Below are 23,216 nucleotides of genomic sequence, written 5' to 3'. Positions count from 1 at the left end.
GAAGTTAAGGAAAGACAGGAAAGTTAAGGGAAAGGAGATAATAATAATAATAATAATAATAATAATAATAAGGTTAGATATGATATAAATGTATCACATGTTCCTGTGAGGTCTCTTTACATTTTTACACTTCAGTTAGTAATTGAATGCATTTGAATATTAATTATGTATCAGATTAGTATGAAATTTATGCTACCACCATCTTAACAAAACACACACACACACACACTCCACACTGATTTTTCTGTAGTTTTTGGTCATGTCATGTCGTGCTGCTCCACTCTGGAACGCTCGCTCCTCCGACACTCTGTGCTCGCATGTCCTTGTAATCAAAGCGGCCCGGCTCACCTGTGAAGGTGTTCTGTCGTGCAAGAAATGACCCGAGTGTGGACGATGGAGAGAAGCAGGTCGTCAGGCGCGGGCGTTTACAGCGAGTCCCTTCCTGTGCGAATGTTTTATGGGGACGGGGTCGGGACAGTAATGGCTGTCACAGCTTCCCTGTAGCTTACTTTTTCATTTTCAAAAACACAGACTTGGAGGGAGCGAAACTCTGACGCCGCGAGGTCGTAGCGAGGAGCCAGAGAGCGACAGACCCTTACAAGGACCGTGCCGTTCTCGACAGAAGACAGAGCTGTCTGGATCATAAAGGCAGCCAGACACACTTAGAGCAGGGACGCTGCCAGCAGCAGCCGCGGCGGTAAAACTGTCACCGGTCACTAGAGAGCAATTTCCGTCTCAATAAAGAAAGTATTCGCACTGTTTATAGAGCGCTGCGGTCTGTTATTGTCCGGCCTGATCGGGACGTTCACACGGGGTCACCGTCGGGGTCACGAGGTACCGCTCTGTGTTCCACTAGTTACCCGAGTGTGTGTGTGTGTGTTGTACCTCAGTGTGTACGTCGTCAGGTTGCGTTGGCGGCGGCGTGTGGCTTTCAGCTTGACAAAGGTTCGTCCAGTGGGGTCAAAGGTGCACATCATGGTGAAACACACACTGAAGATCACTAACCAGTTACACACCACGATACCTGTAACACACACACACACACACACACACACACACACACAACATGACCTCTTTGCACAGGTGTTAGACTGATAGATTGATTGATTGATGGACAGAAGGAAGAAAAACAGGAAAGGCTAGATGAAAAATATAACAACGAATGAATGATGGAAAGGCTGTAGGAAAGGAAAGTGTGTGTGTGTGTGTGTGTGTGTGTGTGTGTGTGTGTGTGTGCGTCTGACCGAGGGCGAGGTTTTTGGCCGTGACGTCGGAACAGGGCTGGTAGTACTGCACCAGCCAGGCGATCCCGACCACCGCATACACCAACTCTACCAGCAGGATGGCTGAGGAACACACACACACATACACACACACACACACACACACACATATACATATGTGTAGTATATACAGTTGTACATTATTCAAACCCCATTGCAATTCAGGTTTCAGCTGAACAAATCAAACAAAAGCGAGTGAAACAGTTCGACGCAATGCTTCAAGCGGTTTCCTCCAAATTCGACCGAAAACGCAACTTATAATGAGTTCTCCAGTCTCGAAGTGATTCATGACGGAAAACGCACCTCCCTTTCCCAGTTTCTCAACGCACAGAACGTTTTCGGCTTGCTTCAAGGATTTTTAACCTGGTTTCTGAGACGCAGTTGGGCTGTACACGTTTTTCTGAAACCTGGCAACCCTGCCACATCGAATTATTTGAGGTCTTCGCATTATACGTACTTATTTATACAAAAAAAGCAAAAAAAAAAACAACCTGCGCTGTGCCAGGGTCTTGGACAGGTCTCAAAGCTGAGGCAAAGGATTATGGGATATGTAAGACGAAAGCCGAATGATGTCTGGTATGAGAGAACATTGTGACTTCGTTATAAACGGGTCAGGCAAACAAAACAAAAGTGAGAATTAATGTGTGTGTGTGTGTGTGTGTGTGTGTATGTTCAATGCTTACCCAGCCGTATATAGAGCACGTACTGCACAGCCTCTCGGGGCTGTGTGTACAGGATGCTGCCTCTCATGCTCAGCCACATGATGGCGCTCTCACAGATCAGGCAGCTGATCAAGATGCCCATGTAGCCGCGGCCGTGGTCCACCAGTGTGACGGAGCATGACTGATCCGAGCCGTACGGGAGGCCGAACAGAACCACAGAGAGCACCACCAGCCTAGGGACAGACCATAACAACAACAACAACAACAACAACAACAACAACAACGGTTAGGCCACACAAGTTTTGGAATAAAATGTCCGATGTGTATATTTTTGTTCACCACAGTCTAAACACTGACCATATGCAGTGCAGTATGAAGAGGAAGAAAGCGGGCAGCACCAGGTCATCACTGCCAACTGACCAGCGCCGCCGAAACATCACCATGCCCGGCATCACTGCCCTGAAACACACACACACACACACACACACACACACACACACACACACTCAAGTTAATGACTGCACAAATAAACATCCTGTTTATACCCGTCACCCAAACGCCAGGAACCAGCTGTTAAAGTCCCCATGAAACATGCAGCATTATTCAAAATGTTGACGTACTGTAAGTCAGGGCGGGACATACCACGTGGTTCCGCCTCCCTTTTTAAACAGCCAATAGAGTTTAGTTTACCTTACGGCCTGGGCTAAGCCGTACTTGACAGTTTGTACTTTGACGGACGCGAGCCCGGGCAATAAGGATGCGTTGGATTCACTTCGTAACCAGTTTACAGTTGAATAAAAACACGAGTTCGAACCGACAAGGACACATTTACGACCCGTGCATGCTCAACAACAAGGTGATTTTTATCACGTTGTGGGTGGGACGATTCAGTTTCTGGAGAGCGTTCGATTGGACAGAAAATCTGACGAGAAGCTGAAGTGCGGAATGATGCCATCAAAGACCACACGGGGTGGAGGCGGGATTCGATCCCCCAACCCAGGAGGTGCGATTCGAGCGTGCTAACCGCTAAACCCGGTCCTCATCGCGATACCACAATCACACCGGTACGCCGTCTCAGCCCTAATCAACACGGCATTTTGAGGAACGGCCTTAAAGAAAAATATCGGTGGCGAGGAAACACATAGGAGGAAAAGACTGACGGAGGAGAGAGGGAAAGACGCTGCAGAGAAGAGCGAAATCAGCAAACAGTAAACACATGGAGAGCAGATGGCACCGAGAACGAGGAAAACAGACAGAGAGCAAGACGGAAATAAGGAAATAGAAGAGAGACGGAAATAAGGAGCAAGAGCAATGCTAAAAAATAAAAGAATAGAGAGAGAGACGGAGAGAGAGACGGGGAGAGAGCGTGTTCATTAGTCCAACATTGGTTTGTCACCGTCAATGAAAATGAGGCTCCTGTCCGGTTGCCATGGTTACCGCACCCTATAATCGGTCAACTGGTTCTGTAGCATCGAATGTGATGAGATGAATCAAAAGACACACACCTCAATGCCACACACACACACACACACACACACACACACACACACACACTTAACACATGCATTGTAATTGCTGATTTATTTATTTATTTATTTATTTATTTATTTAAAAACTGGAACACATCCTGGAAAATAAACGCACACGCTTGACAAAAAGCAGGCGGGCGAGCTCTCTGGAGATGCGGCTCTGCGACCTCGGCCATTTTTTTCTGCCACCACGCGTCCTAAAACTTTTTGTCTCGACTTTTAGGTCCGCTACCGTATAAAAAGCGCGTCGTTAAGCTTTATTTACCGGCCGTGAGAGCAATGAGACGGACGGTACTGCTCTGTTTCAGAGCGAGGAAGAGGATGAGGACGAGACAGGTACTGTGCGGAAACACAGCCGGATTGGGACGGGTCAGTATGGGCGGAGCTTAAGGTAAAGTTCATCATGACATCACCAGTGAGGCTTTAATTATCTTTTCTTTGAATTATTTTGTCGTAACGTACTGCTTAGCAAACTTATGGCCTCTGTTTTTATTTTGACAAATAAAGTGTGGATGCATAATGTGCGCACTTCTTATCATAATTCTTCTTATTCATTTATATATAATTAATGTATAGGTTTGCATTTTTGTATATTTGGATATTATTTGGTTTTGAAGTGACATGGGCTTCCTTTTGGCAGATTTGCCAACCCTGCTACTGAGGAAATGTGATGACAAGTGGCCACTGAAGACACATTACAGACACGTGAAAACACCAGGTGTGAATCAGCCAATCGATCACCGCTGTCCGCTTGAGACCCGATCACCCGGGACGGACCTCGTCTCCGAGGCCGAACGAAACAGGAAGACTGTATTAGGATACGCAGACGGAAATGTTCAGCGTAAGCCTAAAAAAAATGATAAAACAGCGGCAATGAAAAAATGAGTCCTTGGACTCGAACAGGATATCTCAATGTAGATGGCAACAATGTCAACAGTTCAGGCTGGTGGAGGTAGTGTAACGGTGTGGGGAGTCTACCATCTTATAATGACCACTTCGAGCACGATAATGCTCCACGTCACAAAGTCGTCTCAAACTTTATTCCACCACTCAGTCACCAGATCTGAATCCACCTTTGCTCACAGCATGAATGCCCCGGGATGTTTCCAGCACCTTGTGGAGTCCATGTCACAAAGTCTGGGTGAAACGAGTAGCGCGGGAAATCCGGGACAGATATAACGAGCAGGCTGAGGACGTGCGGACAGAACTCCGCATCTTACAGCCAAAACTGCCTTGTGATGATCATATACTCGCTCGATTATGCACTCAGGACTGCACTTAACAAGCGAACTAGCTCACCGTACTTTATTACAGAGTCTGGACAAACACATTAGGAGCTCTTACTTTCACAGTGAGTGAGCTAATGCGTTTGCGTAAACCCTACTTCCTTATCAACCCACGATCTGCCGGAATCAGGCCAGTGCAGGCCTTTCCATCTCTAGCCAATCAGCACTCGGAGACCTCAAGCGCCGGCCAAGATCAACCGGGCTGTTCTGAAGATCTCTGGGTAGCGAGGGCAGGGGTTCATCGGTCCGTATCCCGAGAAGGCGCAGTCAATGTCACTGGAAGCCAAAGCGTATCGGGTAACGCAAATCAGGAAGGGGAGAGAACGAGCAAGAGACCGACACACTGGCGTAAAATCAAAGGACGGTGGTTATAATGATGGTGTAACTGCTGAACATCAACAGTGGTAGAGCATTCAAGTCTACGTTTTTACCCACGGTCTGATCGCTTTAAAAAAATATTATTATAAAAACAAATTGAACTCGTTGTTATTCATAGGATTCCTTTTACAAATGCAGTACATTACATCAAACTATCTTTTTAAACTTTTGCCTGATATCTAACGCGGCTGAAACGGAGCAGAAAAGCTAACGAATTCTACATCTTATTCCGATTCGACAGGAACAGCGTCACCATGGTGAAGCACGGTGGTGGTGGCGGCGTAACGTGATGGGCCTCTGAAGCTTCTCTTCAGCAGCAAATCACGGATCGCTCCGAACATCGATCTATTTTGGCACACTGTTAAGATGGCGGACGATGAAGAAAAATTCCCCCTTCCCAGTACCACAAACGCAAGCCGTTTTTTCCCGGTACATTCCTGTTGTTTTTTTTGTCTAAAATTTTAGTTGAGGCCAAATCACGAGCGCACACTACATTAAATATACCATCGATTATAACGTTATATAAAATATACGCAGCTTGATGTCCACCTTCGCATCGGTGAGTCATGATGCATCAGTGCATTACCCAGGATTCACCCAGAGTGTTAAGACGCAGGAAGTGAGATCATCACGAAAGCGCACTTTTGGTGTCAAAAGTAGGACACATGCTCCACAGCAGCAGGAAATGTTGCCGTGTGTGTGTGTGTGTGTGTGTGTGTGTGTGTGTGTGTGTGTGTGTAAGGTACACAGCATATTCTGACACCTATACATTAATGGAGTGTATGTGCATCTATTCCTGAGTGCACAAACACACACACACAAAACACACACACACACCTAGATGCGCAAACACACACTCAAACTTGCACATGTGCACTGTATATACACGCACGCAAACACACACATGCACAGCTAAAAGAGGTGAAAAGGACCGAGTGGGTGGGTGGCGGTGGTGGGAGTGAAAGACAGTGAGTGAAGCGAGAAAAACACGAAGAAGAAACAAAGATAAAGAGAGCATGTAAGACGCGAAAGAGAGAGAGAGAGAGAGAGTTTGAGCAAAAGACGAGGGGAATGGTGGAGGGAGAGCGGAGTGGGTGTGAGTGGCACACAGTCCTCATTCTAAAAAAAGGAGACGATGCCAGTTCGGTGCCAGAGACCGAATCTGGATGTGCAAGATAAAAGTGCGGGAGGAGGAGCAGCTGCACACGAGGAGAGATACAAGAAGCAAAGAAGAGGGAAGGAGAGACGAAGACCAGGAGAAATATCTGTCTATATATATATATATATACATACAAAACAAATGTTCAAGAACCATCCTTCCTCATCGACTCTTTAGTCTTTAGACTAAACAGAAAGATGATTCCTGAAGCAATAAATACAGCAGTGATGGATGGACAGACGGGTAATCGAAAAGGCGAACGAGTGTTAGGATTCTGGGGCAAGGAAAAGAGGTTGAAGAAAGGACAAATAAAAGGAGGTGTGCAATGTGGGTCTGCGAGGAGGAGGAGGAGGAGCGTGAAGGAACGCAGCGTGATGACAAAGGATGCTAAAAAAAAATAAATAGGGCATGACTAGAGGACAAGAGACAACCAGAGAGAGAGAGAAAGAGAGAGAGAGAGAGAGAGAACTGAATATACGAGACGTTTAAAATGTTCTATCTGCTTATTCGATATCTTAAAATGTATCAACAAACAGTCTTTGTTTTCCTTTAACCATATATACAGTTATATCCAGCAGCTGTAAACGGTCGTTCCTGACACTGGAGACTCCTTCCATAGCTATGAAATAAACATCTCCTTACAGAAAACTTCCCCGTAGCAACAAGCAGACAGATTCCTTGGTCAACCGTGAACGAGCTGTTACTATAGAAACGAGAAGGATATTATATGATATAATAATATAAAATAATATATGACGTTGTCTTTGAGCCGTTCGACGATTTATTATTTTTTCTGCCTCTTGAGCTGCACATGTGATGTGCTTGAGCTGTTTCACTACGTCGCAGTGTTATATAGTTCACATGTGCCCCATGATCAACTAACTATCAGGTGACGTACGTACGGAGTGTAATAATAAGAATGCTTCCAGGACAGAAATGACTTGGAGGTGTGTTTAGTTTCCACCCAAAGTGTGTGTATGCTCACTTGAGCACACAACGCCTCGCTGTTGCCAAACGGTTGCCTAGCAGCGAAGCCACACGCAGGTCCTCTTTAGCGTCACTGAACTTTCTCATATTGCGTGATATTTTAGAAAGTTTCAACGAGTCCCACTGATACTACATTTACATATAATATGTAATAGTACATAAAGATTAAAAACACAAACACACACACAGTATGCACATGTTTCAGTGAGTTAAAAACACAGCACACAGAAAGCAGCGTTCTTGCCTGTTCCGGTCCACTATAACTACACTTATCACTAATCACTATTATTTTCACATTAGTGAGCGAAACTATTTAACACCTCAGTAATGAAACATCCATTATAGGTTATGCATAAATGTACATTCTTCTGTCCCACTACATCTGAGTCATGTATATCTGAAGCACCGTGCACATTAAGAGATGCACATTTCTTTTCTTTCTTTTTTTTTTTTAGATCTGTGATATTCCTTTATTTTCTCTAAAACAACAGCTGAACAAGTGAAGAGCTCAGAAAAATCCCAAACCAGAGTTATAGTAAAGACTAAGCACAGTGTTATAGTAAAGACTAAGCACAGACTAGTGTTATACTAAAGACTAAGCCCAGAGTTATAGTAAAGACTAAGCCCAGAGTTATAGTAAAGACTAAGCACAGTGTTATAGTAAAGACTAAGCACAGACTAGTGTTATACTAAAGACTAAGCCCAGAGTTATAGTAAAGACTAAGCACAGTGTTATAGTAAAGACTAAGCACAGCGTTATAGTAAAGACTAAGCACAGTGTTATAGTAAAGACTAAGCACAGTGTTATAGTAAAGACTAAGCACAGAGTAGTGTTATAGTAAAGACTAAGCACAGTGTTATAGTAAAGACTAAGCACAGAGTAGTGTTATAGTAAAGACTAAGCACAGAGTAGTGTTATAGTAAAGACTAAGCACAGAGTAGTGTTATAGTAAAGACTAAGCACAGAGTTATAGTGTTAAAGACTAAGCACAGACTAGTGTTATATTAAAGACTAAGCACAGACTAGTGTTACAGTAAAGACTAAACACAGTGTTATAGTAAAGACTAAGCACAGACTAGTGTTATACTAAAGACTAAGCCCAGAGTTATAGTAAAGACTAAGCACAGTGTTATAGTAAAGACTAAGCCCAGAGTTATAGTAAAGACTAAGCACAGCGTTATAGTAAAGACTAAGCACAGCGTTATAGTAAAGACTAAGCACAGAGTTATAGTAAAGACTAAGCACAGTGTTATAGTAAAGACTAAGCACAGCGTTATATTAAAGACTAAGCACAGACTAGCGTTATAGTAAAGACTAAGCACAGAGTTATAGTAAAGACTAAGCACAGCGTTATAGTAAAGACTAAGCCCAGAGTTATAGTAAAGACTAAGCACAGTGTTATAGTAAAGACTAAGCACAGAGTTATAGTAAAGACTAAGCACAGAGTTATAGTAAAGACTAAGCACAGAGTTATAGTAAAGACTAAGCACAGAGTTATAGTAAAGACTAAGCACAGCGTTAAAGACTAAGCCCAGAGTTATAGTAAAGACTAAGCACAGCGTTATAGTAAAGACTAAGCACAGACTAGTGTTATAGTAAAGACTAAGCACAGAGTTATAGTAAAGACTAAGCACAGAGTTATAGTAAAGACTAAGCACAGACTAGTGTTATAGTAAAGACTAAGCACAGAGTTATAGTAAAGACTAAGCACAGCGTTATATTAAAGACTAAGCACAGAGTTATAGTAAAGACTAAGCACAGAGTTATAGTAAAGACTAAGCCCAGAGTTATAGTGAAGACTAAGCCCAGAGTTATAGTAAAGACTAAGCACAGCGTTATAGTAAAGACTAAGCACAGACTAGTGTTATATTAAAGACTAAGCACAGACTAGTGTTATATTAAAGACTAAGCACAGCGTTATAGTAAAGACTAAGCACAGACTAGTGTTATAGTAAAGACTAAGCACAGCGTTATATTAAAGACTAAGCACAGAGTTATAGTAAAGACTAAGCACAGCGTTATATTAAAGACTAAGCACAGAGTTATAGTAAAGACTAAGCACAGTGTTATAGTAAAGACTAAGCACAGCGTTATAGTAAAGACTAAGCCCAGAGTTATAGTAAAGACTAAGCACAGCGTTATAGTAAAGACTAAGCCCAGAGTTATAGTGAAGACTAAGCACAGAGTTATAGTAAAGACTAAGCACAGAGTTATAGTGTTAAAGACTAAGCACAGAGTTATAGTGTTAAAGACTAAGCACAGACTAGTGTTATATTAAAGACTAAGCACAGCGTTATATTAAAGACTAAGCACAGTGTTATAGTAAAGACTAAGCACAGTGTTATATTAAAGACTAAGCACAGTGTTATAGTAAAGACTAAGCACAGCGTTATAGTAAAGACTAAGCACAGCGTTATAGTAAAGACTAAGCACAGAGTTATAGTAAAGACTAAGCACAGTGTTATAGTAAAGACTAAGCACAGCGTTATATTAAAGACTAAGCACAGACTAGCGTTATAGTAAAGACTAAGCACAGAGTTATAGTAAAGACTAAGCACAGCGTTATAGTAAAGACTAAGCCCAGAGTTATAGTAAAGACTAAGCACAGTGTTATAGTAAAGACTAAGCACAGAGTTATAGTAAAGACTAAGCACAGAGTTATAGTAAAGACTAAGCACAGAGTTATAGTAAAGACTAAGCACAGCGTTAAAGACTAAGCCCAGAGTTATAGTAAAGACTAAGCACAGCGTTATAGTAAAGACTAAGCACAGACTAGTGTTATAGTAAAGACTAAGCACAGAGTAGTGTTATAGTAAAGACTAAGCACAGAGTTATAGTAAAGACTAAGCACAGCATTATATTAAAGACTAAGCACAGAGTTATAGTAAAGACTAAGCACAGAGTTATAGTAAAGACTAAGCCCAGAGTTATAGTGAAGACTAAGCCCAGAGTTATAGTAAAGACTAAGCACAGACTAGTGTTATATTAAAGACTAAGCACAGACTAGTGTTATATTAAAGACTAAGCACAGCGTTATAGTAAAGACTAAGCACAGACTAGTGTTATAGTAAAGACTAAGCACAGCGTTATATTAAAGACTAAGCACAGAGTTATAGTAAAGACTAAGCACAGCGTTATATTAAAGACTAAGCACAGAGTTATAGTAAAGACTAAGCACAGTGTTATAGTAAAGACTAAGCACAGCGTTATAGTAAAGACTAAGCCCAGAGTTATAGTAAAGACTAAGCACAGCGTTATAGTAAAGACTAAGCCCAGAGTTATAGTGAAGACTAAGCCCAGAGTTATAGTAAAGACTAAGCACAGAGTTATAGTAAAGACTAAGCACAGCGTTATAGTAAAGACTAAGCACAGACTAGTGTTATAGTAAAGACTAAGCACAGCGTTATATTAAAGACTAAGCACAGCGTTATAGTAAAGACTAAGCACAGAGTTATAGTAAAGACTAAGCCCAGAGTTATAGTAAAGACTAAGCACAGCGTTATAGTAAAGACTAAGCACAGCGTTATAGTAAAGACTAAGCACAGAGTTATAGTAAAGACTAAGCACAGCGTTATATTAAAGACTAAGCACAGAGTTATAGTAAAGACTAAGCACAGCGTTATAGTAAAGACTAAGCACAGTGTTATAGTAAAGACTAAGCACAGCGTTATAGTAAAGACTAAGCCCAGAGTTATAGTGAAGACTAAGCCCAGAGTTATAGTAAAGACTAAGCCCAGAGTTATAGTGAAGACTAAGCCCAGAGTTATAGTAAAGACTAAGCACAGAGTTATAGTAAAGACTAAGCACAGCGTTATAGTAAAGACTAAGCACAGACTAGTGTTATATTAAAGACTAAGCACAGACTAGTGTTATATTAAAGACTAAGCACAGCGTTATAGTAAAGACTAAGCACAGACTAGTGTTATAGTAAAGACTAAGCACAGCGTTATATTAAAGACTAAGCACAGAGTTATAGTAAAGACTAAGCACAGCGTTATATTAAAGACTAAGCACAGAGTTATAGTAAAGACTAAGCACAGAGTTATAGTAAAGACTAAGCACAGCGTTATAGTAAAGACTAAGCCCAGAGTTATAGTAAAGACTAAGCACAGTGTTATAGTAAAGACTAAGCACAGCGTTATAGTAAAGACTAAGCCCAGAGTTATAGTGAAGACTAAGCCCAGAGTTATAGTAAAGACTAAGCACAGAGTTATAGTAAAGACTAAGCACAGCGTTATAGTAAAGACTAAGCACAGACTAGTGTTATATTAAAGACTAAGCACAGACTAGTGTTATATTAAAGACTAAGCACAGCGTTATAGTAAAGACTAAGCACAGACTAGTATTATATTAAAGACTAAGCACAGACTAGTGTTATATTAAAGACTAAGCACAGCGTTATAGTAAAGACTAAGCACAGACTAGTATTATATTAAAGACTAAGCACAGCGTTATAGTAAAGACTAAGCACAGAGTAGTGTTATAGTAAAGTCTAAGCCCAGAGTTACAGTAAAGACTAAGCACAGCGTTATAGTAAAGACTAAGCACAGCGTTAAAGTAAAGACTAAGCACAAAGTTATAGTAAAGACTAAGCACAGCGTTATAGTAAAGACTAAGCACAGTGTTATAGTAAAGACTAAGCACAGCGTTATAGTAAAGACTAAGCACAGCGTTATAGTAAAGACTAAGCACAGCGTTAAAGTAAAGACTAAGCACAAAGTTATAGTAAAGACTAAGCACAGCGTTATAGTAAAGACTAAGCACAGTGTTATAGTAAAGACTAAGCACAGCGTTATATTAAAGACTAAGCACAGAGTTATAGTAAAGACTAAGCACAGTGTTATAGTAAAGACTAAGCACAGAGTTATAGTAAAGACTAAGCACAGCGTTATAGTAAAGACTAAGCACAGTGTTATAGTAAAAACTAAGCACAGACTAGTGTTATAGTAAAGACTAAGCACAGCGTTATATTAAAGACTAAGCACAGAGTTATAGTAAAGACTAAGCACAGTGTTATAGTAAAGACTAAGCACAGAGTTATATTAAAGACTAAGCACAGAGTTATAGTAAAGACTAAGCACAGCGTTATATTAAAGACTAAGCACAGACTAGTGTTATAGTAAAACATAGCACAAATTCATTCCCATTTTGATAATAAACCAGTCACGAACCTGATTGTTAGTAAACAGGACAATAACAAACTGCATAGCTTCATTTCACAGACTGCAAGTGTTCAGAAAACATTCGGGGCCCCATCCCAACCTGCAGAATGTGCACTATGTAGCATGCCTAAATAGTAAACACACCAGTGGTGTACTGGCAAACTATTCAGTGCAGCCTGGGAATGCAGCCCAAGTGTTAGTGGCTCTGAGGATATAAATAAACGCTTCCTCTGTGTTATAGGAGCATTATGAGAATAAAACACTATTGTGCACGACAACAGCCAAGTTTCCACCGAATTTACAAGCGTGAAATAAAACGTTCCAGAGCCACCAGACTCGCCCCGAGAAGTTCTTATACCACGGCGACTTGCCAACACTGACCAAAAAAATTATCTATTTATTTATTATTAATGAAAGAATGATACAAAGAAAGTTCCGTAAAAGGCCGAAGAAGCTCATTTCAGACAAGTCCTGATTTGTGTCTGAACAATTATTCAAATGAGTCTAGTCGCCTTGATTTATGACTAGTAGACAGTCACTGGGTCTGATACTCAACGAGTCGTGCTGGTAAACCCGTTACGCATGTAAAAATGCTGTAAGTTGTCCGAGAGCGGTCTCTAGGAATCGTTTCAGTTCCCGTTTTTGTCTAAAATCCGTGTATGTCCACAGAGACGTTTGCTCGGACTCTCGCCGCCCAGTTATCAAACACACCCCGTGAGTGTGGGCCGAGAGAGGAGCCACGTCTCTGTGGACATACACGGCAAAGTCTGTTTACCTGCTGGGAGCCAAGCAAATACACGAAGCGCTTTAGAATGCGACTCCTGTCTACATTACTGCACTTAACAACAGACTTTGTTTTTTTTACAGGTAAACATAAGACTTCCATCACCTCCATGAGACACAAAGTGAGAGAAAAGCAGCAAGACCTCAACTCCATAAATGATTACAAAATCTACTTTACATAACAAATGTGTGTGTGTGTGTGTGTGCGTGAGAAAGAGAGAGAGTTGTTAACACAAAGCCAATTAAGCAGTGTTATTTAACACCCACCTCGACTGCTATACTATTAAAGTCTTCGATCAATTCACAATCCAGAAATTAATAATTAGAGAGAAATAGGAGGCCTTTATTAATTTTATACGTACCCGGAGGAGGATAAATAATACATTCACTGGCTAAACTCGGCTAAAAACTAGCCCACGTTAATGCAGCTCGATGGTATGACGAGCAAATTATGGACAATAATACAAACTGTGGAAAATAACCACATATCTTTTTATTCATTCTTTTTTTGGGCGTGGACATTATATAGCTACAGTCTATCTCCACTCAATCATGTCTATAATGAAGATTAAATCTGTAACGCTTATACTCTAACGTCTACAGCGATTTCTGCGACCCCGGTTCCAAAACAAAGTTGGGGCGTGTGAAATGTAAATAAAAATAAATACAGAACGTCGCAAAACACGTACGGTATCTGCAGAAGAACACAGAAAACGTGTCAAAGGTTGAACCCTGAGGAGAATGTACCGTTTTAAGGTGGGGGTAGGGGGGTTGGGGATGAGGCTGTTTAAGAATTCGACGGCCGAAACACGTCTCAAAAAAGTCAGGACGGGGAGGGGGGACGACGAAAGGCCGGAGAAGGAAGTGTTATCAGAAAGAACTAGCTGGAGGTTAATTGGGAACCGGTCAGGAAGATGATTGGGTATAAAAAGAGGATTTCAGAAGTAAAGATGGGTAGAGGTTCTCCGATCTGCGCGGGAAAACCCCACGTCTACCGTTTGTGGAACAATTTTCGTTTGCGAAGACTTTTTTTGAGACGTGTTGTGGTCATCGAATTCAAAATGACCTCATTGTTCTCTTAAAATGGTACATTTCCTCAGTTTAAACATCTGACATGTTATATATATATATAAATAAATAAAACAACGATACCTTATATAGCAGTGAAAATGCCTATGGGAACGATCACGTCTATAGCAATTCTAACATTTATGGTGTTGATAATGACTTTAGGAATTTCACTGACTAGAACAATGATAATGTATATACCGATGATGATGTCTATAGAATGTCTAGAACGTCTACGATAATGACAAGGTCTACAGCGACGGTTTAGGTGTAGCACAGCACGGATTAGCTATGTTAGCATTAATAATTATGAATATTATAAATATTATGAGACACTACGTGTGTGTATATAAAATACAAAATCAGAAATGATTCTGGCATCAGATTTTCTCATCTGTGGGATGCGTGGGATGGCACAGATCCTGCACAGAGATCTAGGACATGTTTTTAAACACCACCATCATCACACCTAGCTGTGTTTTACATAACTTGCTAACGAAACCTGGCAGAGTTTGCTTGGACACTAAGTATTGGATCAGCATTTGGACGATATTCTGTGCTACCTTTAGTGCCACAACCGGCCAGAGCACTGCTGTGCTGCTGTAGACGTGAAGAAACGATATTTCAGCTTCATACACCTGTACTTGATCGTGACGTAGATAGAGAAGCAGCCAGCAGACTCACAGCAGATTAAGTCTCCAACACCAACCTGCGCATCACGTTGATATCGTTCCAGACTGGACAGGCAGCGACATTAGACCTGCTCTTAGGCTTGTTTCGAAACGAGACACAGTTCTGCCTGTAATGTTTTGGACTCGTTCACGGGTGAACAGCATTATGGGATTTGTCTTCTCTGAGAGTATCTCGTTCTCGATATTTATTTATTTATTTTTGCACGAGAACACCGTGCACAAGCGATCATGTGCTCCAAATTCGTCCTTACAGTCATCCCATCCTGTCAGTTCTCATTTGACGTGAACGCGAATGCACTTCCCCTCGGGGACAGCGTCCTCTGCTTCCATTAAACGCCTTCGATATCCGAACCACAACCAGGCCATTAATGCGTCTACGTGAAAGCTTTTTGCGTATGGCATTGTTTCCTTCTCCCAGCAGCTTGTGTATCTGTGTGTGTGAGTGTGTGTGTGTGTGTGTGTGTGTGTGTGTGCGTGTATCAGCATGCCTGATGCTTGTGATTAGCACAGTGTGTGTGATGCGCTGCACACACTGCACATACAGGAACGGAAATGCCTGTGCAACCTATTGCAACGTGATCGCAAATAAGATCTGCATTTGAGGCGACACATTCCAGGAGAAATGATGAAGAACGCTGATGAATGGTGAGGGATCTGAGGACATTAGTATGCACTCCACTGCCTCTCTCTCACACACACACACACACACACACACACACACACACTAACAGAATGACCAATGAGAAGAGCTGGATGTTGCATAGAGCCTGGAATACGTGTGAACAGCCCATGCTGATCCGTGCTGAGGGGCGCCCGTAACAACAAGTCTCTCACCTGTTTTAGGACGGCGTCTTCCCGAGACCGTCGTCGTCGTCTGTGCTCCTGTTCTCTCTCCCATCCTCCGCAGATCGCCACCCAGATGTCTCTACGAGCGAAGAAACGGTGGGAGAGAAGGACTAAAAGAGCCAAGCTGTCTGTCCCTGTCTGCGATGTGTCCTGACACTCAGAAATAATAATAATAACAATAATAATAATAATAACAATAATAATAATAATAATAAAGAAATAGTCAATCTGACCAGTTTAGGACCAAGTGTGGATGCTAATACCTATAGAAAAAAGACAAGCCTTCTTTACATCCTCTATGATTTAGTCTCCTTAGAAATTAGGTTCAGGACAAAGCAAGTCATCATCATGTCCTAATACAGTCCGTACAAACGTCCGAGTCAGACCTTCTCCGAAAACAGCTCAGAAATCCTGTCCCTGGTGCAGTGTCCACTTTAAAACCCGCTTCAGAGCAAATGCAGGCTCTGCGACCCGTCCCCAGTGTCCCCAGTGTCCCCAGTGTCCCCTGAGCCGGGTCAGGGAGAGCTCCAGCAGCAGGTCCAGCTCAGATGTCCTCGGTACGCGCTTCCCCGGCCACACCGGTCTCCAAATATCCGTCTTTACGCATTTGCGTCGTCGGTCTGAGCAGTGCCAGGCTCTGAGCAGCGCGTAATCCCTCAGCCAGGGTGTGACTTCTCTTCCCTCTTCCTTCCTCTTATATTCTTTCCTTACGTTAACGAGTGGAGCAGCTCAGCGTCTCAGCGCACAGACTGCTGTCTTCCTTCTTCCCTGCGATCTGGCGAGCTGCTTCCGAGGAAAACGGGCGTTGCTGGGATTCTCCTCTCTCCCAGCCCGCAGCGCTCTCCATTCCCAGCTGCGCCCTCAACGTAGTTTGCGTAACACTGGGCGACATGTCATACTAAACAGCATGGGAGAGCTGTACGCGCGCGAACACACACACACACGCACACACACGCACACACATTATTATACACACATACTGTTTAACACGTTGCTATGTGCGTTGGGTTGTACAGTAGGTTGGACCCTAAGGCCAGGGTTGCCAGATCATTGCGTATCATGCGTGTGGTGTGATGATCTGATGTCCACAAACTTTTGCTCATATAATGCCATTTTTTCTCGCTATTCGGGAAATTCATGCATCACCCAGCAACATTTCATCACTTACAAAGAAGGACCATGTTCCTTTCGTTTTTGCTTCAACTAACAGATGTTTGCAGCTGTATAATAGTACTAATCTATTTCTATAGTTAGTTGGTTAGTTATTTAATTCACCTCTACTTGTACCAGTGTGCACTTGCAGAAAGGATTGTCAGACTATTATATTATAATCATTGTAAAAGGATTTCTTTTTGTTTGTTTTTTTTTTAAAATTTTTTTTTTAGAATGAGGAGCACCTTAAACAACTGTATTAAATCTATTTTATAAGCATTATGTTTTTTTTGTCTTTCCCCCAGAGGGATGTATATATATATATATATATATATACACACACACACACACACACACACATACACATCTAATAAAAATGTGTTTACGGTCTATGACTGTAACAGTGTTTGAAGAATGGCTTTATGCAGTAGTAAAGCCAGTTACATTTGCTTTCTCACACTCCAAGGATAAATATTAGTTGGCTTGGGGTTTTGTACACAGCGAATATTTTCTAAAAGATAGTGTGTACCGTAGTGTTGCCCAATCTTCTTGTCTGGGTTTTAATGGAACCTACATAATATATAATATATCATATAATAACGCTGCACCAGGAGCCACGACTGGCGAGAGAGAACCATAACTATAATCAAGCAGCTGTCTATATTGCTTTATGTCAAAAAGATTCATTGTTTTGGTTTTAAATGAAAAAAAATTGTAATCGTGATAGTATAAAAAAATTTTGTTTAAAAAAAAAAAAAAAAAAAAAAAGTACCTGTAATCTGATTACTCTGTTTTTTGACGTAACGGCTTACAGTTACCTTTTTTGTATCCTGATTACGTAACGCGTTACTGAATTGCGTCATTCTGTCACTCGCCCAGCCTTTTAGGTGTTACTGTACATACCAAACCTCTGACAAATCAGCCTTATGTCACTCAGGAATGACTGGGTGTGGGTGATGATTTGAATTGTTTTTTGTAATGAGTGTATGATTAAGTAATACCAGTTTTAAAATAATTCTATGACTGTAATCACCACCACGCACCCAGCCAAGAACAATTCACTCCATCACAAACACCAAACCGGAGTTAAATCCCCCAACATGGCAACCACACGCATATCCATGAAAGCGCTTCTTTCACGTTGCGACGTTTGCGTAAGTCACGGCGTCACTCTGCTTCGTGAATAGCGAGGGTCCGGAAACGGCCTCCTACTGGACACTTAGTGTACTACTACCTGCTGTAAATGGCATTGTTTCATAGTCTATGTACTGTAACGCACTTATGTAGAAAATAAACACAACAGGAAGGCGTTGAAGATTGAACCTGGAGCTGCTGCGTCATTTCCTGATGCTTACGCAGCTGTTTACCCCCAAACACCTTTTGCACTATATAATACAATGACTGATGATGATAATCTTCCAGTCTGACAGAAAGGTTTTGGGAGCAATATCTTCGCACTTGCCATTTGAGTTAAGATGACGTCACTAAGCGACATATGACGTCATGGGCATCTGCACATTGTTTCGCTGGTATGCACAAAAGAGTCTGCTAGAGCGCTGATTAAAACAAACATACAATACGAGATTGACTCCTGACGTTACTCCTAACATGGACGCAGTGTTCTCTGTTTAAAACGGACGAAGAGAGCTAAGCCCAGCCGTATCAGCCGTCTTTTTAATCTCCGCACACATTTGGTTTCAGGGCCCGTGTCTGAATCTGACGCTCTGAAAGTTGTTACAAGATGCCACATGACGCCAAATTTGCCACAAGAGAGTCATTTGCATATCTGCTGACGAATAATTAGCATATTCAGTGAACAGTCATGACATTTGCATATTGACTGAAACGTGTTACATGCAAAAAGGAGGATTTTTTCTTAGAATAGAATAGAACAGAGTTTTGTCAGTATAGAATATATATATAAAAAAAGAAAAAAAAGAATGAAATAGACTTGAAGGAGAAGGTTACTTGTAAATATTGCCAAGAATAGAGTTTGTGCGTGGGTGATCAGTGATTGGCTGTTGTGTACAATGGTGATCAGTGATTAGTCATTTGAAACAATATGATAAGTGATTGGTTGTTAGGAACAATGGTGATCAGTGATTGGATGTTTGGAAGTCATTAGATTGGATAGTTCTTTTCCCCCACATATAAAGGGGTCTAAAATGTCCCTAAATTTTGCAACAAAATGTCTAAGGTGCCAACACTGTTTCAGACTCTGTTAGGGGGCGTGGCCCAAAGTTTGATGATGGAATTGGATGTTAGAAGTGACTGGGATCATAATATAGTGCCACTTTGTATATATAAAACAATATTCAATATATTCAATATTTTATATAGGGACATATTCTGATATTTTAGGAGAGTGTTTATGTATAAATAGTGTCAGAGAGCCAGATGATGAGTGTGTGTTGATTCAGGCATGTAATCATTGAATTTGTGCCTGAACAGTTCCTTTATCTTTTCAAACAGATCTGTGTAGTTTGTTTCATAACACGACACCCATGCTAACTCAACAGCTTAACACACACACACACACACACACACACACACACACACACACACACACACACACACACACACACACACACACACACACAGTGGGCTGGATTCCTATTTTCAGTCCACAGAAACGATACCTTCCAGTTGCACACTCCTCCACCCCCTCCGTTAGAAGCTGAAGTGGTACGTCCCACCTCCTCTCTGTCCTCAGATCCCTGCTGCATCCTCCATCATTGCACTTCCCTTCATTCCCAGTTTCTCCTTGAGGACGATTTTGCGGCCTGTCTCAGTGTCACTTAAAGGCCAGCTCTGAGTCTTCTATCTACTCTGTCGGCACAAGGTCATCACAAGGTCACAGAGGAGGAAAGGAAGGACAGAAGAAGGTAGGTTGTCTTTCTGCTATTTTATTTATGATGCCATTTCCAGTGGGGGGGAATAAGGAGGCCTGTGGCCTGGAAGGCTGAACTCTGTCTAACTCAACCATTACACCTTTTTCTGTTGTCCATATCTTTTTGTTTTTCTTCTAGGACTCAGCTTGTTCCTCTCTCGCTCTCATTGTCTCCTCTTTGTCTTCTTATTCATTCCCTCACTGAGTCCTCGCCCTCTCTTGTCCTCCATGAGTGCTGCATATGACTCATGTAGTTTTACAGAGACACCGGGAGGGACAGAAGGAGAATATAACACACTTGAATTATGTGGCTGTGTTTGTACAAGACAGCTTTGTTTCGTGTCGGGTGATGTATCACATATTTGCATTGTGAATGTGTGTGTGTGTGTGGGGGGGGGGGTCAAGAGCAAAAAGGGCTGTCTATTCTTGGTTACGAGGATCTTTGTGGCTGCATTTAGACACAGACACACACACATGCACACACACTTTCCCACAAGACGACTCTACCGGATGTTATGCTGAAAGCCTAGTAATTGCCCTTTGGCGAACATCTCAGCATGGTCACTCCAGGCTTCATGTGTCGGCGCAGTGTTAAAGTCATACACACTCGTGACTCGGGATAGAGAAGTCACTGAACATCCTTTCCTATAATTTCTCATCCGTCTGCGTATGTTTATGTATATATGTATATACGTACAACTGCTTTATCCTGGTTAGGATCATGGGGTGACGCGGGAATACACTTCAGAATGACATACCAGTCCATCTAGGTAGGTAGGAGGAAACTGGAGAATCTGGAGGAAACGTGTTGATATATGCATATATATATATATATATATATATATATATATATATATATATATATATGTGTGTGTGTGTGTGTGCTGTTAAAGAGGTCCCTGGCTTCAAAACATTTGTGAACCCCTGGTTTTGGCAACAAAGAGTACACTATAGAGTAGACTATAAGACTCTATAATTATTCCTACTTTGTACTGCATATTGCGTGTCCATGACACAACACTAAACATATTTAGAAAGCTATAATTGATTAAGGTTCCCTAGATTTTGACTAACATTGTCGTTAAACATTTGGCTTGAAATTATTTGGCACATCATCTGTCTGAGATAATGAATGATGTTAAATTCAGGCACTGGATATAGGTGGGCATCAGGCAGATAGCAATTCCCAATCTGGTAAAGCTTTGCGTTCCTAAATATAAATAAATAAATAAATAGAATTCTAATAATTGGTGCATTGGTGCACTAATCGGTGTCCTGCATAAATACAGCTCTATTCTTCTTTATTTCTATCCAGGACATCTAAAAACACCCGAGAGACGAAAAAAATAAAAATACCCCCAACGCATTGACCATCCATATGGAGTCAAAGGCTAAGAGCGGCGTGAAACCAGGTACCAAGACTGAGAAGAAAGAATCGGCACCTCCTACAAAACCGAATCCCACTCCTGCCGAGCCTGCGCCGCCTGCCGAAGCGGAAAAACCAGTGCAAGATGGCAACCAAGAGGGAGTGCAGGAAGAGAACGGGGCAGCCGGAGGCAGATGTGAGACCCTGGAGAACCTAAAGCCATTCCTCATTGGTGGAGCTATTGTAGCACTTGGAGCTGTATTGGTGGGCTTGGTCTTATTAGCCAAAAAGAAGTGACAGCCTGGTGTGGTTGGCCAACAGGTTCATAGGTGATTGGGTCACAGTGTAACAGTGGGGGGAGGGGGTGGTATTTAAATATCCTTGGGGGAGGGGAGCCACCATGCTTACTTGCCATTCAGCTTTGTTTTCATCACAGTGTAGTGTAGTAGAAATAGTAGCAAGCTCACTCAGGCCATGTTCAGATGTGAATGCAACCCTCACACAATCCAGTCATCTGTAGTTGTATCCCCACAGACCGATGATGTGCCGACAGAAACGCATGCTCGGCCGCAGTTAAATTAGTTAAAAGGCAACTAACTTAGCGACTCACGTTACCTAGTTTAAAACGGCAGTGCATTTTGTTTCGTTTCGTTTTCATTAAAATGAGATTTTTATTATTATAATAATCTGTTGCATCAGATTTCATGCCAGTTGTGAAACCTTCCAGGAGTCGCTTGCAGGAGCACATTCTCACCAGGGAGGGCGTAAGAGGGCCCAAATCCCAGAGTCCCGAAAAGTTACATACTATTACTTTAACCAAGATTTTAACGGAGAGCATGATCAAAACAAGGTTCGATAAAATAGCAATCCTGCAATGTTCTGTAAATATGAAAACTGCGTGTGTGTGTGTGTGAGTGGTTGTGTGTGTGACTAGAGATATAAGATAGATGCATTGATGGATTACTGCAAACTGAATAATTATACAGTAATACAGTATGTTCAAATGTATGTCTCTGTATTCATGCAATTATTATTATTATTATTATTATTATTATTATTATTATTATACACATTTCTGTAATACATGTAAGAGCATATTAGGAAATGATTGATCTTTCAGTTCTTAGTTTCATGTGAAATTTCAATGTCTAGCCTTTTCTTTTTTTGGTTGTTTTTCCTTCTCACTGACTGGATTTCATCATTATTTGATGCTGGTTACATTTTCATGGATGTGATGTGTCCTGTCTTTTTTGCTTGATGACTGAAACCCATCCGTTTCCTGGTGACCGTAAGGCGTTACAAAAAAGAAAAAAGAAAAGAAAACACACTAATGGAAACACATTAGACAGTTTAATGGCATGATGGAGATGCAGGCAACCTTTTTTATGCCGAGTAAGACGACTGGACTGAAACGGTCATCATTACAAACTACCTTTGTCTGGACATGTAACCAGTTATTAAGGACAAAGATGATTTTCCGTTCCCTCAAGTGCGTATGTAATGCAATAAATACAAATAGCACTCTGTAGATCATAACTGATAGAATTGTAAAGTATGACAAAATGACAAGGATTATTGTTTGTAATGCTGAATGAACATGCTGAGACGTTGGAGACTCGTGAGTGGACGGTGGATAGTATTAAAGAATTGTATAAAAGATGAAACAGATAATATATATATATATATACTTGTTGAGAAATCTTAAGTTCTGACAGACATATTTTCCCTGGTTGTTCTGCGCTCTCCTGCTCCTCAACCCTCCCCTCTCCCTCTGGTGCTTATGTACAATAAAAACAAAATGGCTGCAATGCAAAGTGCCTGTGCTTTTCAGTCTGTGCAAACATGAAATAGTTTTATTAATACCACACAGATTAAGATTTCTGCTGTGGAGGTTATTATGAACCAACAATGAAGTGTTTTTATTTGTGTGTGTGTGTGTGTGTGTGTGTGTGTGTGTGTACAAGGACATTTT

The 23,216-nt window shown here is 41.5% G+C and overlaps 1 protein-coding gene and 1 long non-coding RNA gene across 4 annotated transcripts in view; one reads left to right on the top strand and one right to left on the bottom strand.

Moving 5' to 3' along the window:
* dagla (diacylglycerol lipase, alpha) overlaps window positions 1–16,823 on the bottom strand; it is a 36,807-nt gene extending 19,984 nt beyond the window's left edge. Inside the window, exons 1-6 of one of the 3 annotated variants that reach the window (XM_053683404.1) lie at window positions 16,100–16,823; window positions 15,825–15,992; window positions 2,303–2,404; window positions 1,967–2,178; window positions 1,245–1,346; window positions 886–1,024 (exon numbers count right to left, since the gene is read on the bottom strand). In XM_053683404.1, the coding sequence (XP_053539379.1) occupies window positions 886–1,024; window positions 1,245–1,346; window positions 1,967–2,178; window positions 2,303–2,397 (548 nt within the window). In that variant the 5' untranslated portion in view covers window positions 2,398–2,404; window positions 15,825–15,992; window positions 16,100–16,823. The remainder of the gene's footprint in view (window positions 1–885; window positions 1,025–1,244; window positions 1,347–1,966; window positions 2,179–2,302; window positions 2,405–15,824; window positions 15,993–16,099) is intronic. The other 2 variants (XM_053683405.1, XM_053683406.1) reach the window with 2 other exon arrangements.
* Window positions 16,824–19,599: 2,776 nt separating this feature from the next.
* Window positions 19,600–23,052, top strand: LOC108271019 (uncharacterized). The gene is made up of 2 exons (XR_001813786.3): window positions 19,600–19,873; window positions 21,194–23,052. It is a non-coding gene; the product is annotated as an uncharacterized LOC108271019 (long non-coding RNA).
* The last annotated feature ends 164 nt before the right edge of the window (window positions 23,053–23,216 follow it).

Source organism: Ictalurus punctatus, chromosome 10 (assembly GCF_001660625.3).
Source record: "Ictalurus punctatus breed USDA103 chromosome 10, Coco_2.0, whole genome shotgun sequence".
NCBI lineage: Eukaryota > Metazoa > Chordata > Actinopteri > Siluriformes > Ictaluridae > Ictalurus > Ictalurus punctatus.
Note: the sequence above shows the minus strand (reverse complement) of the source record. Positions and strands in the feature narration are given on the sequence as shown.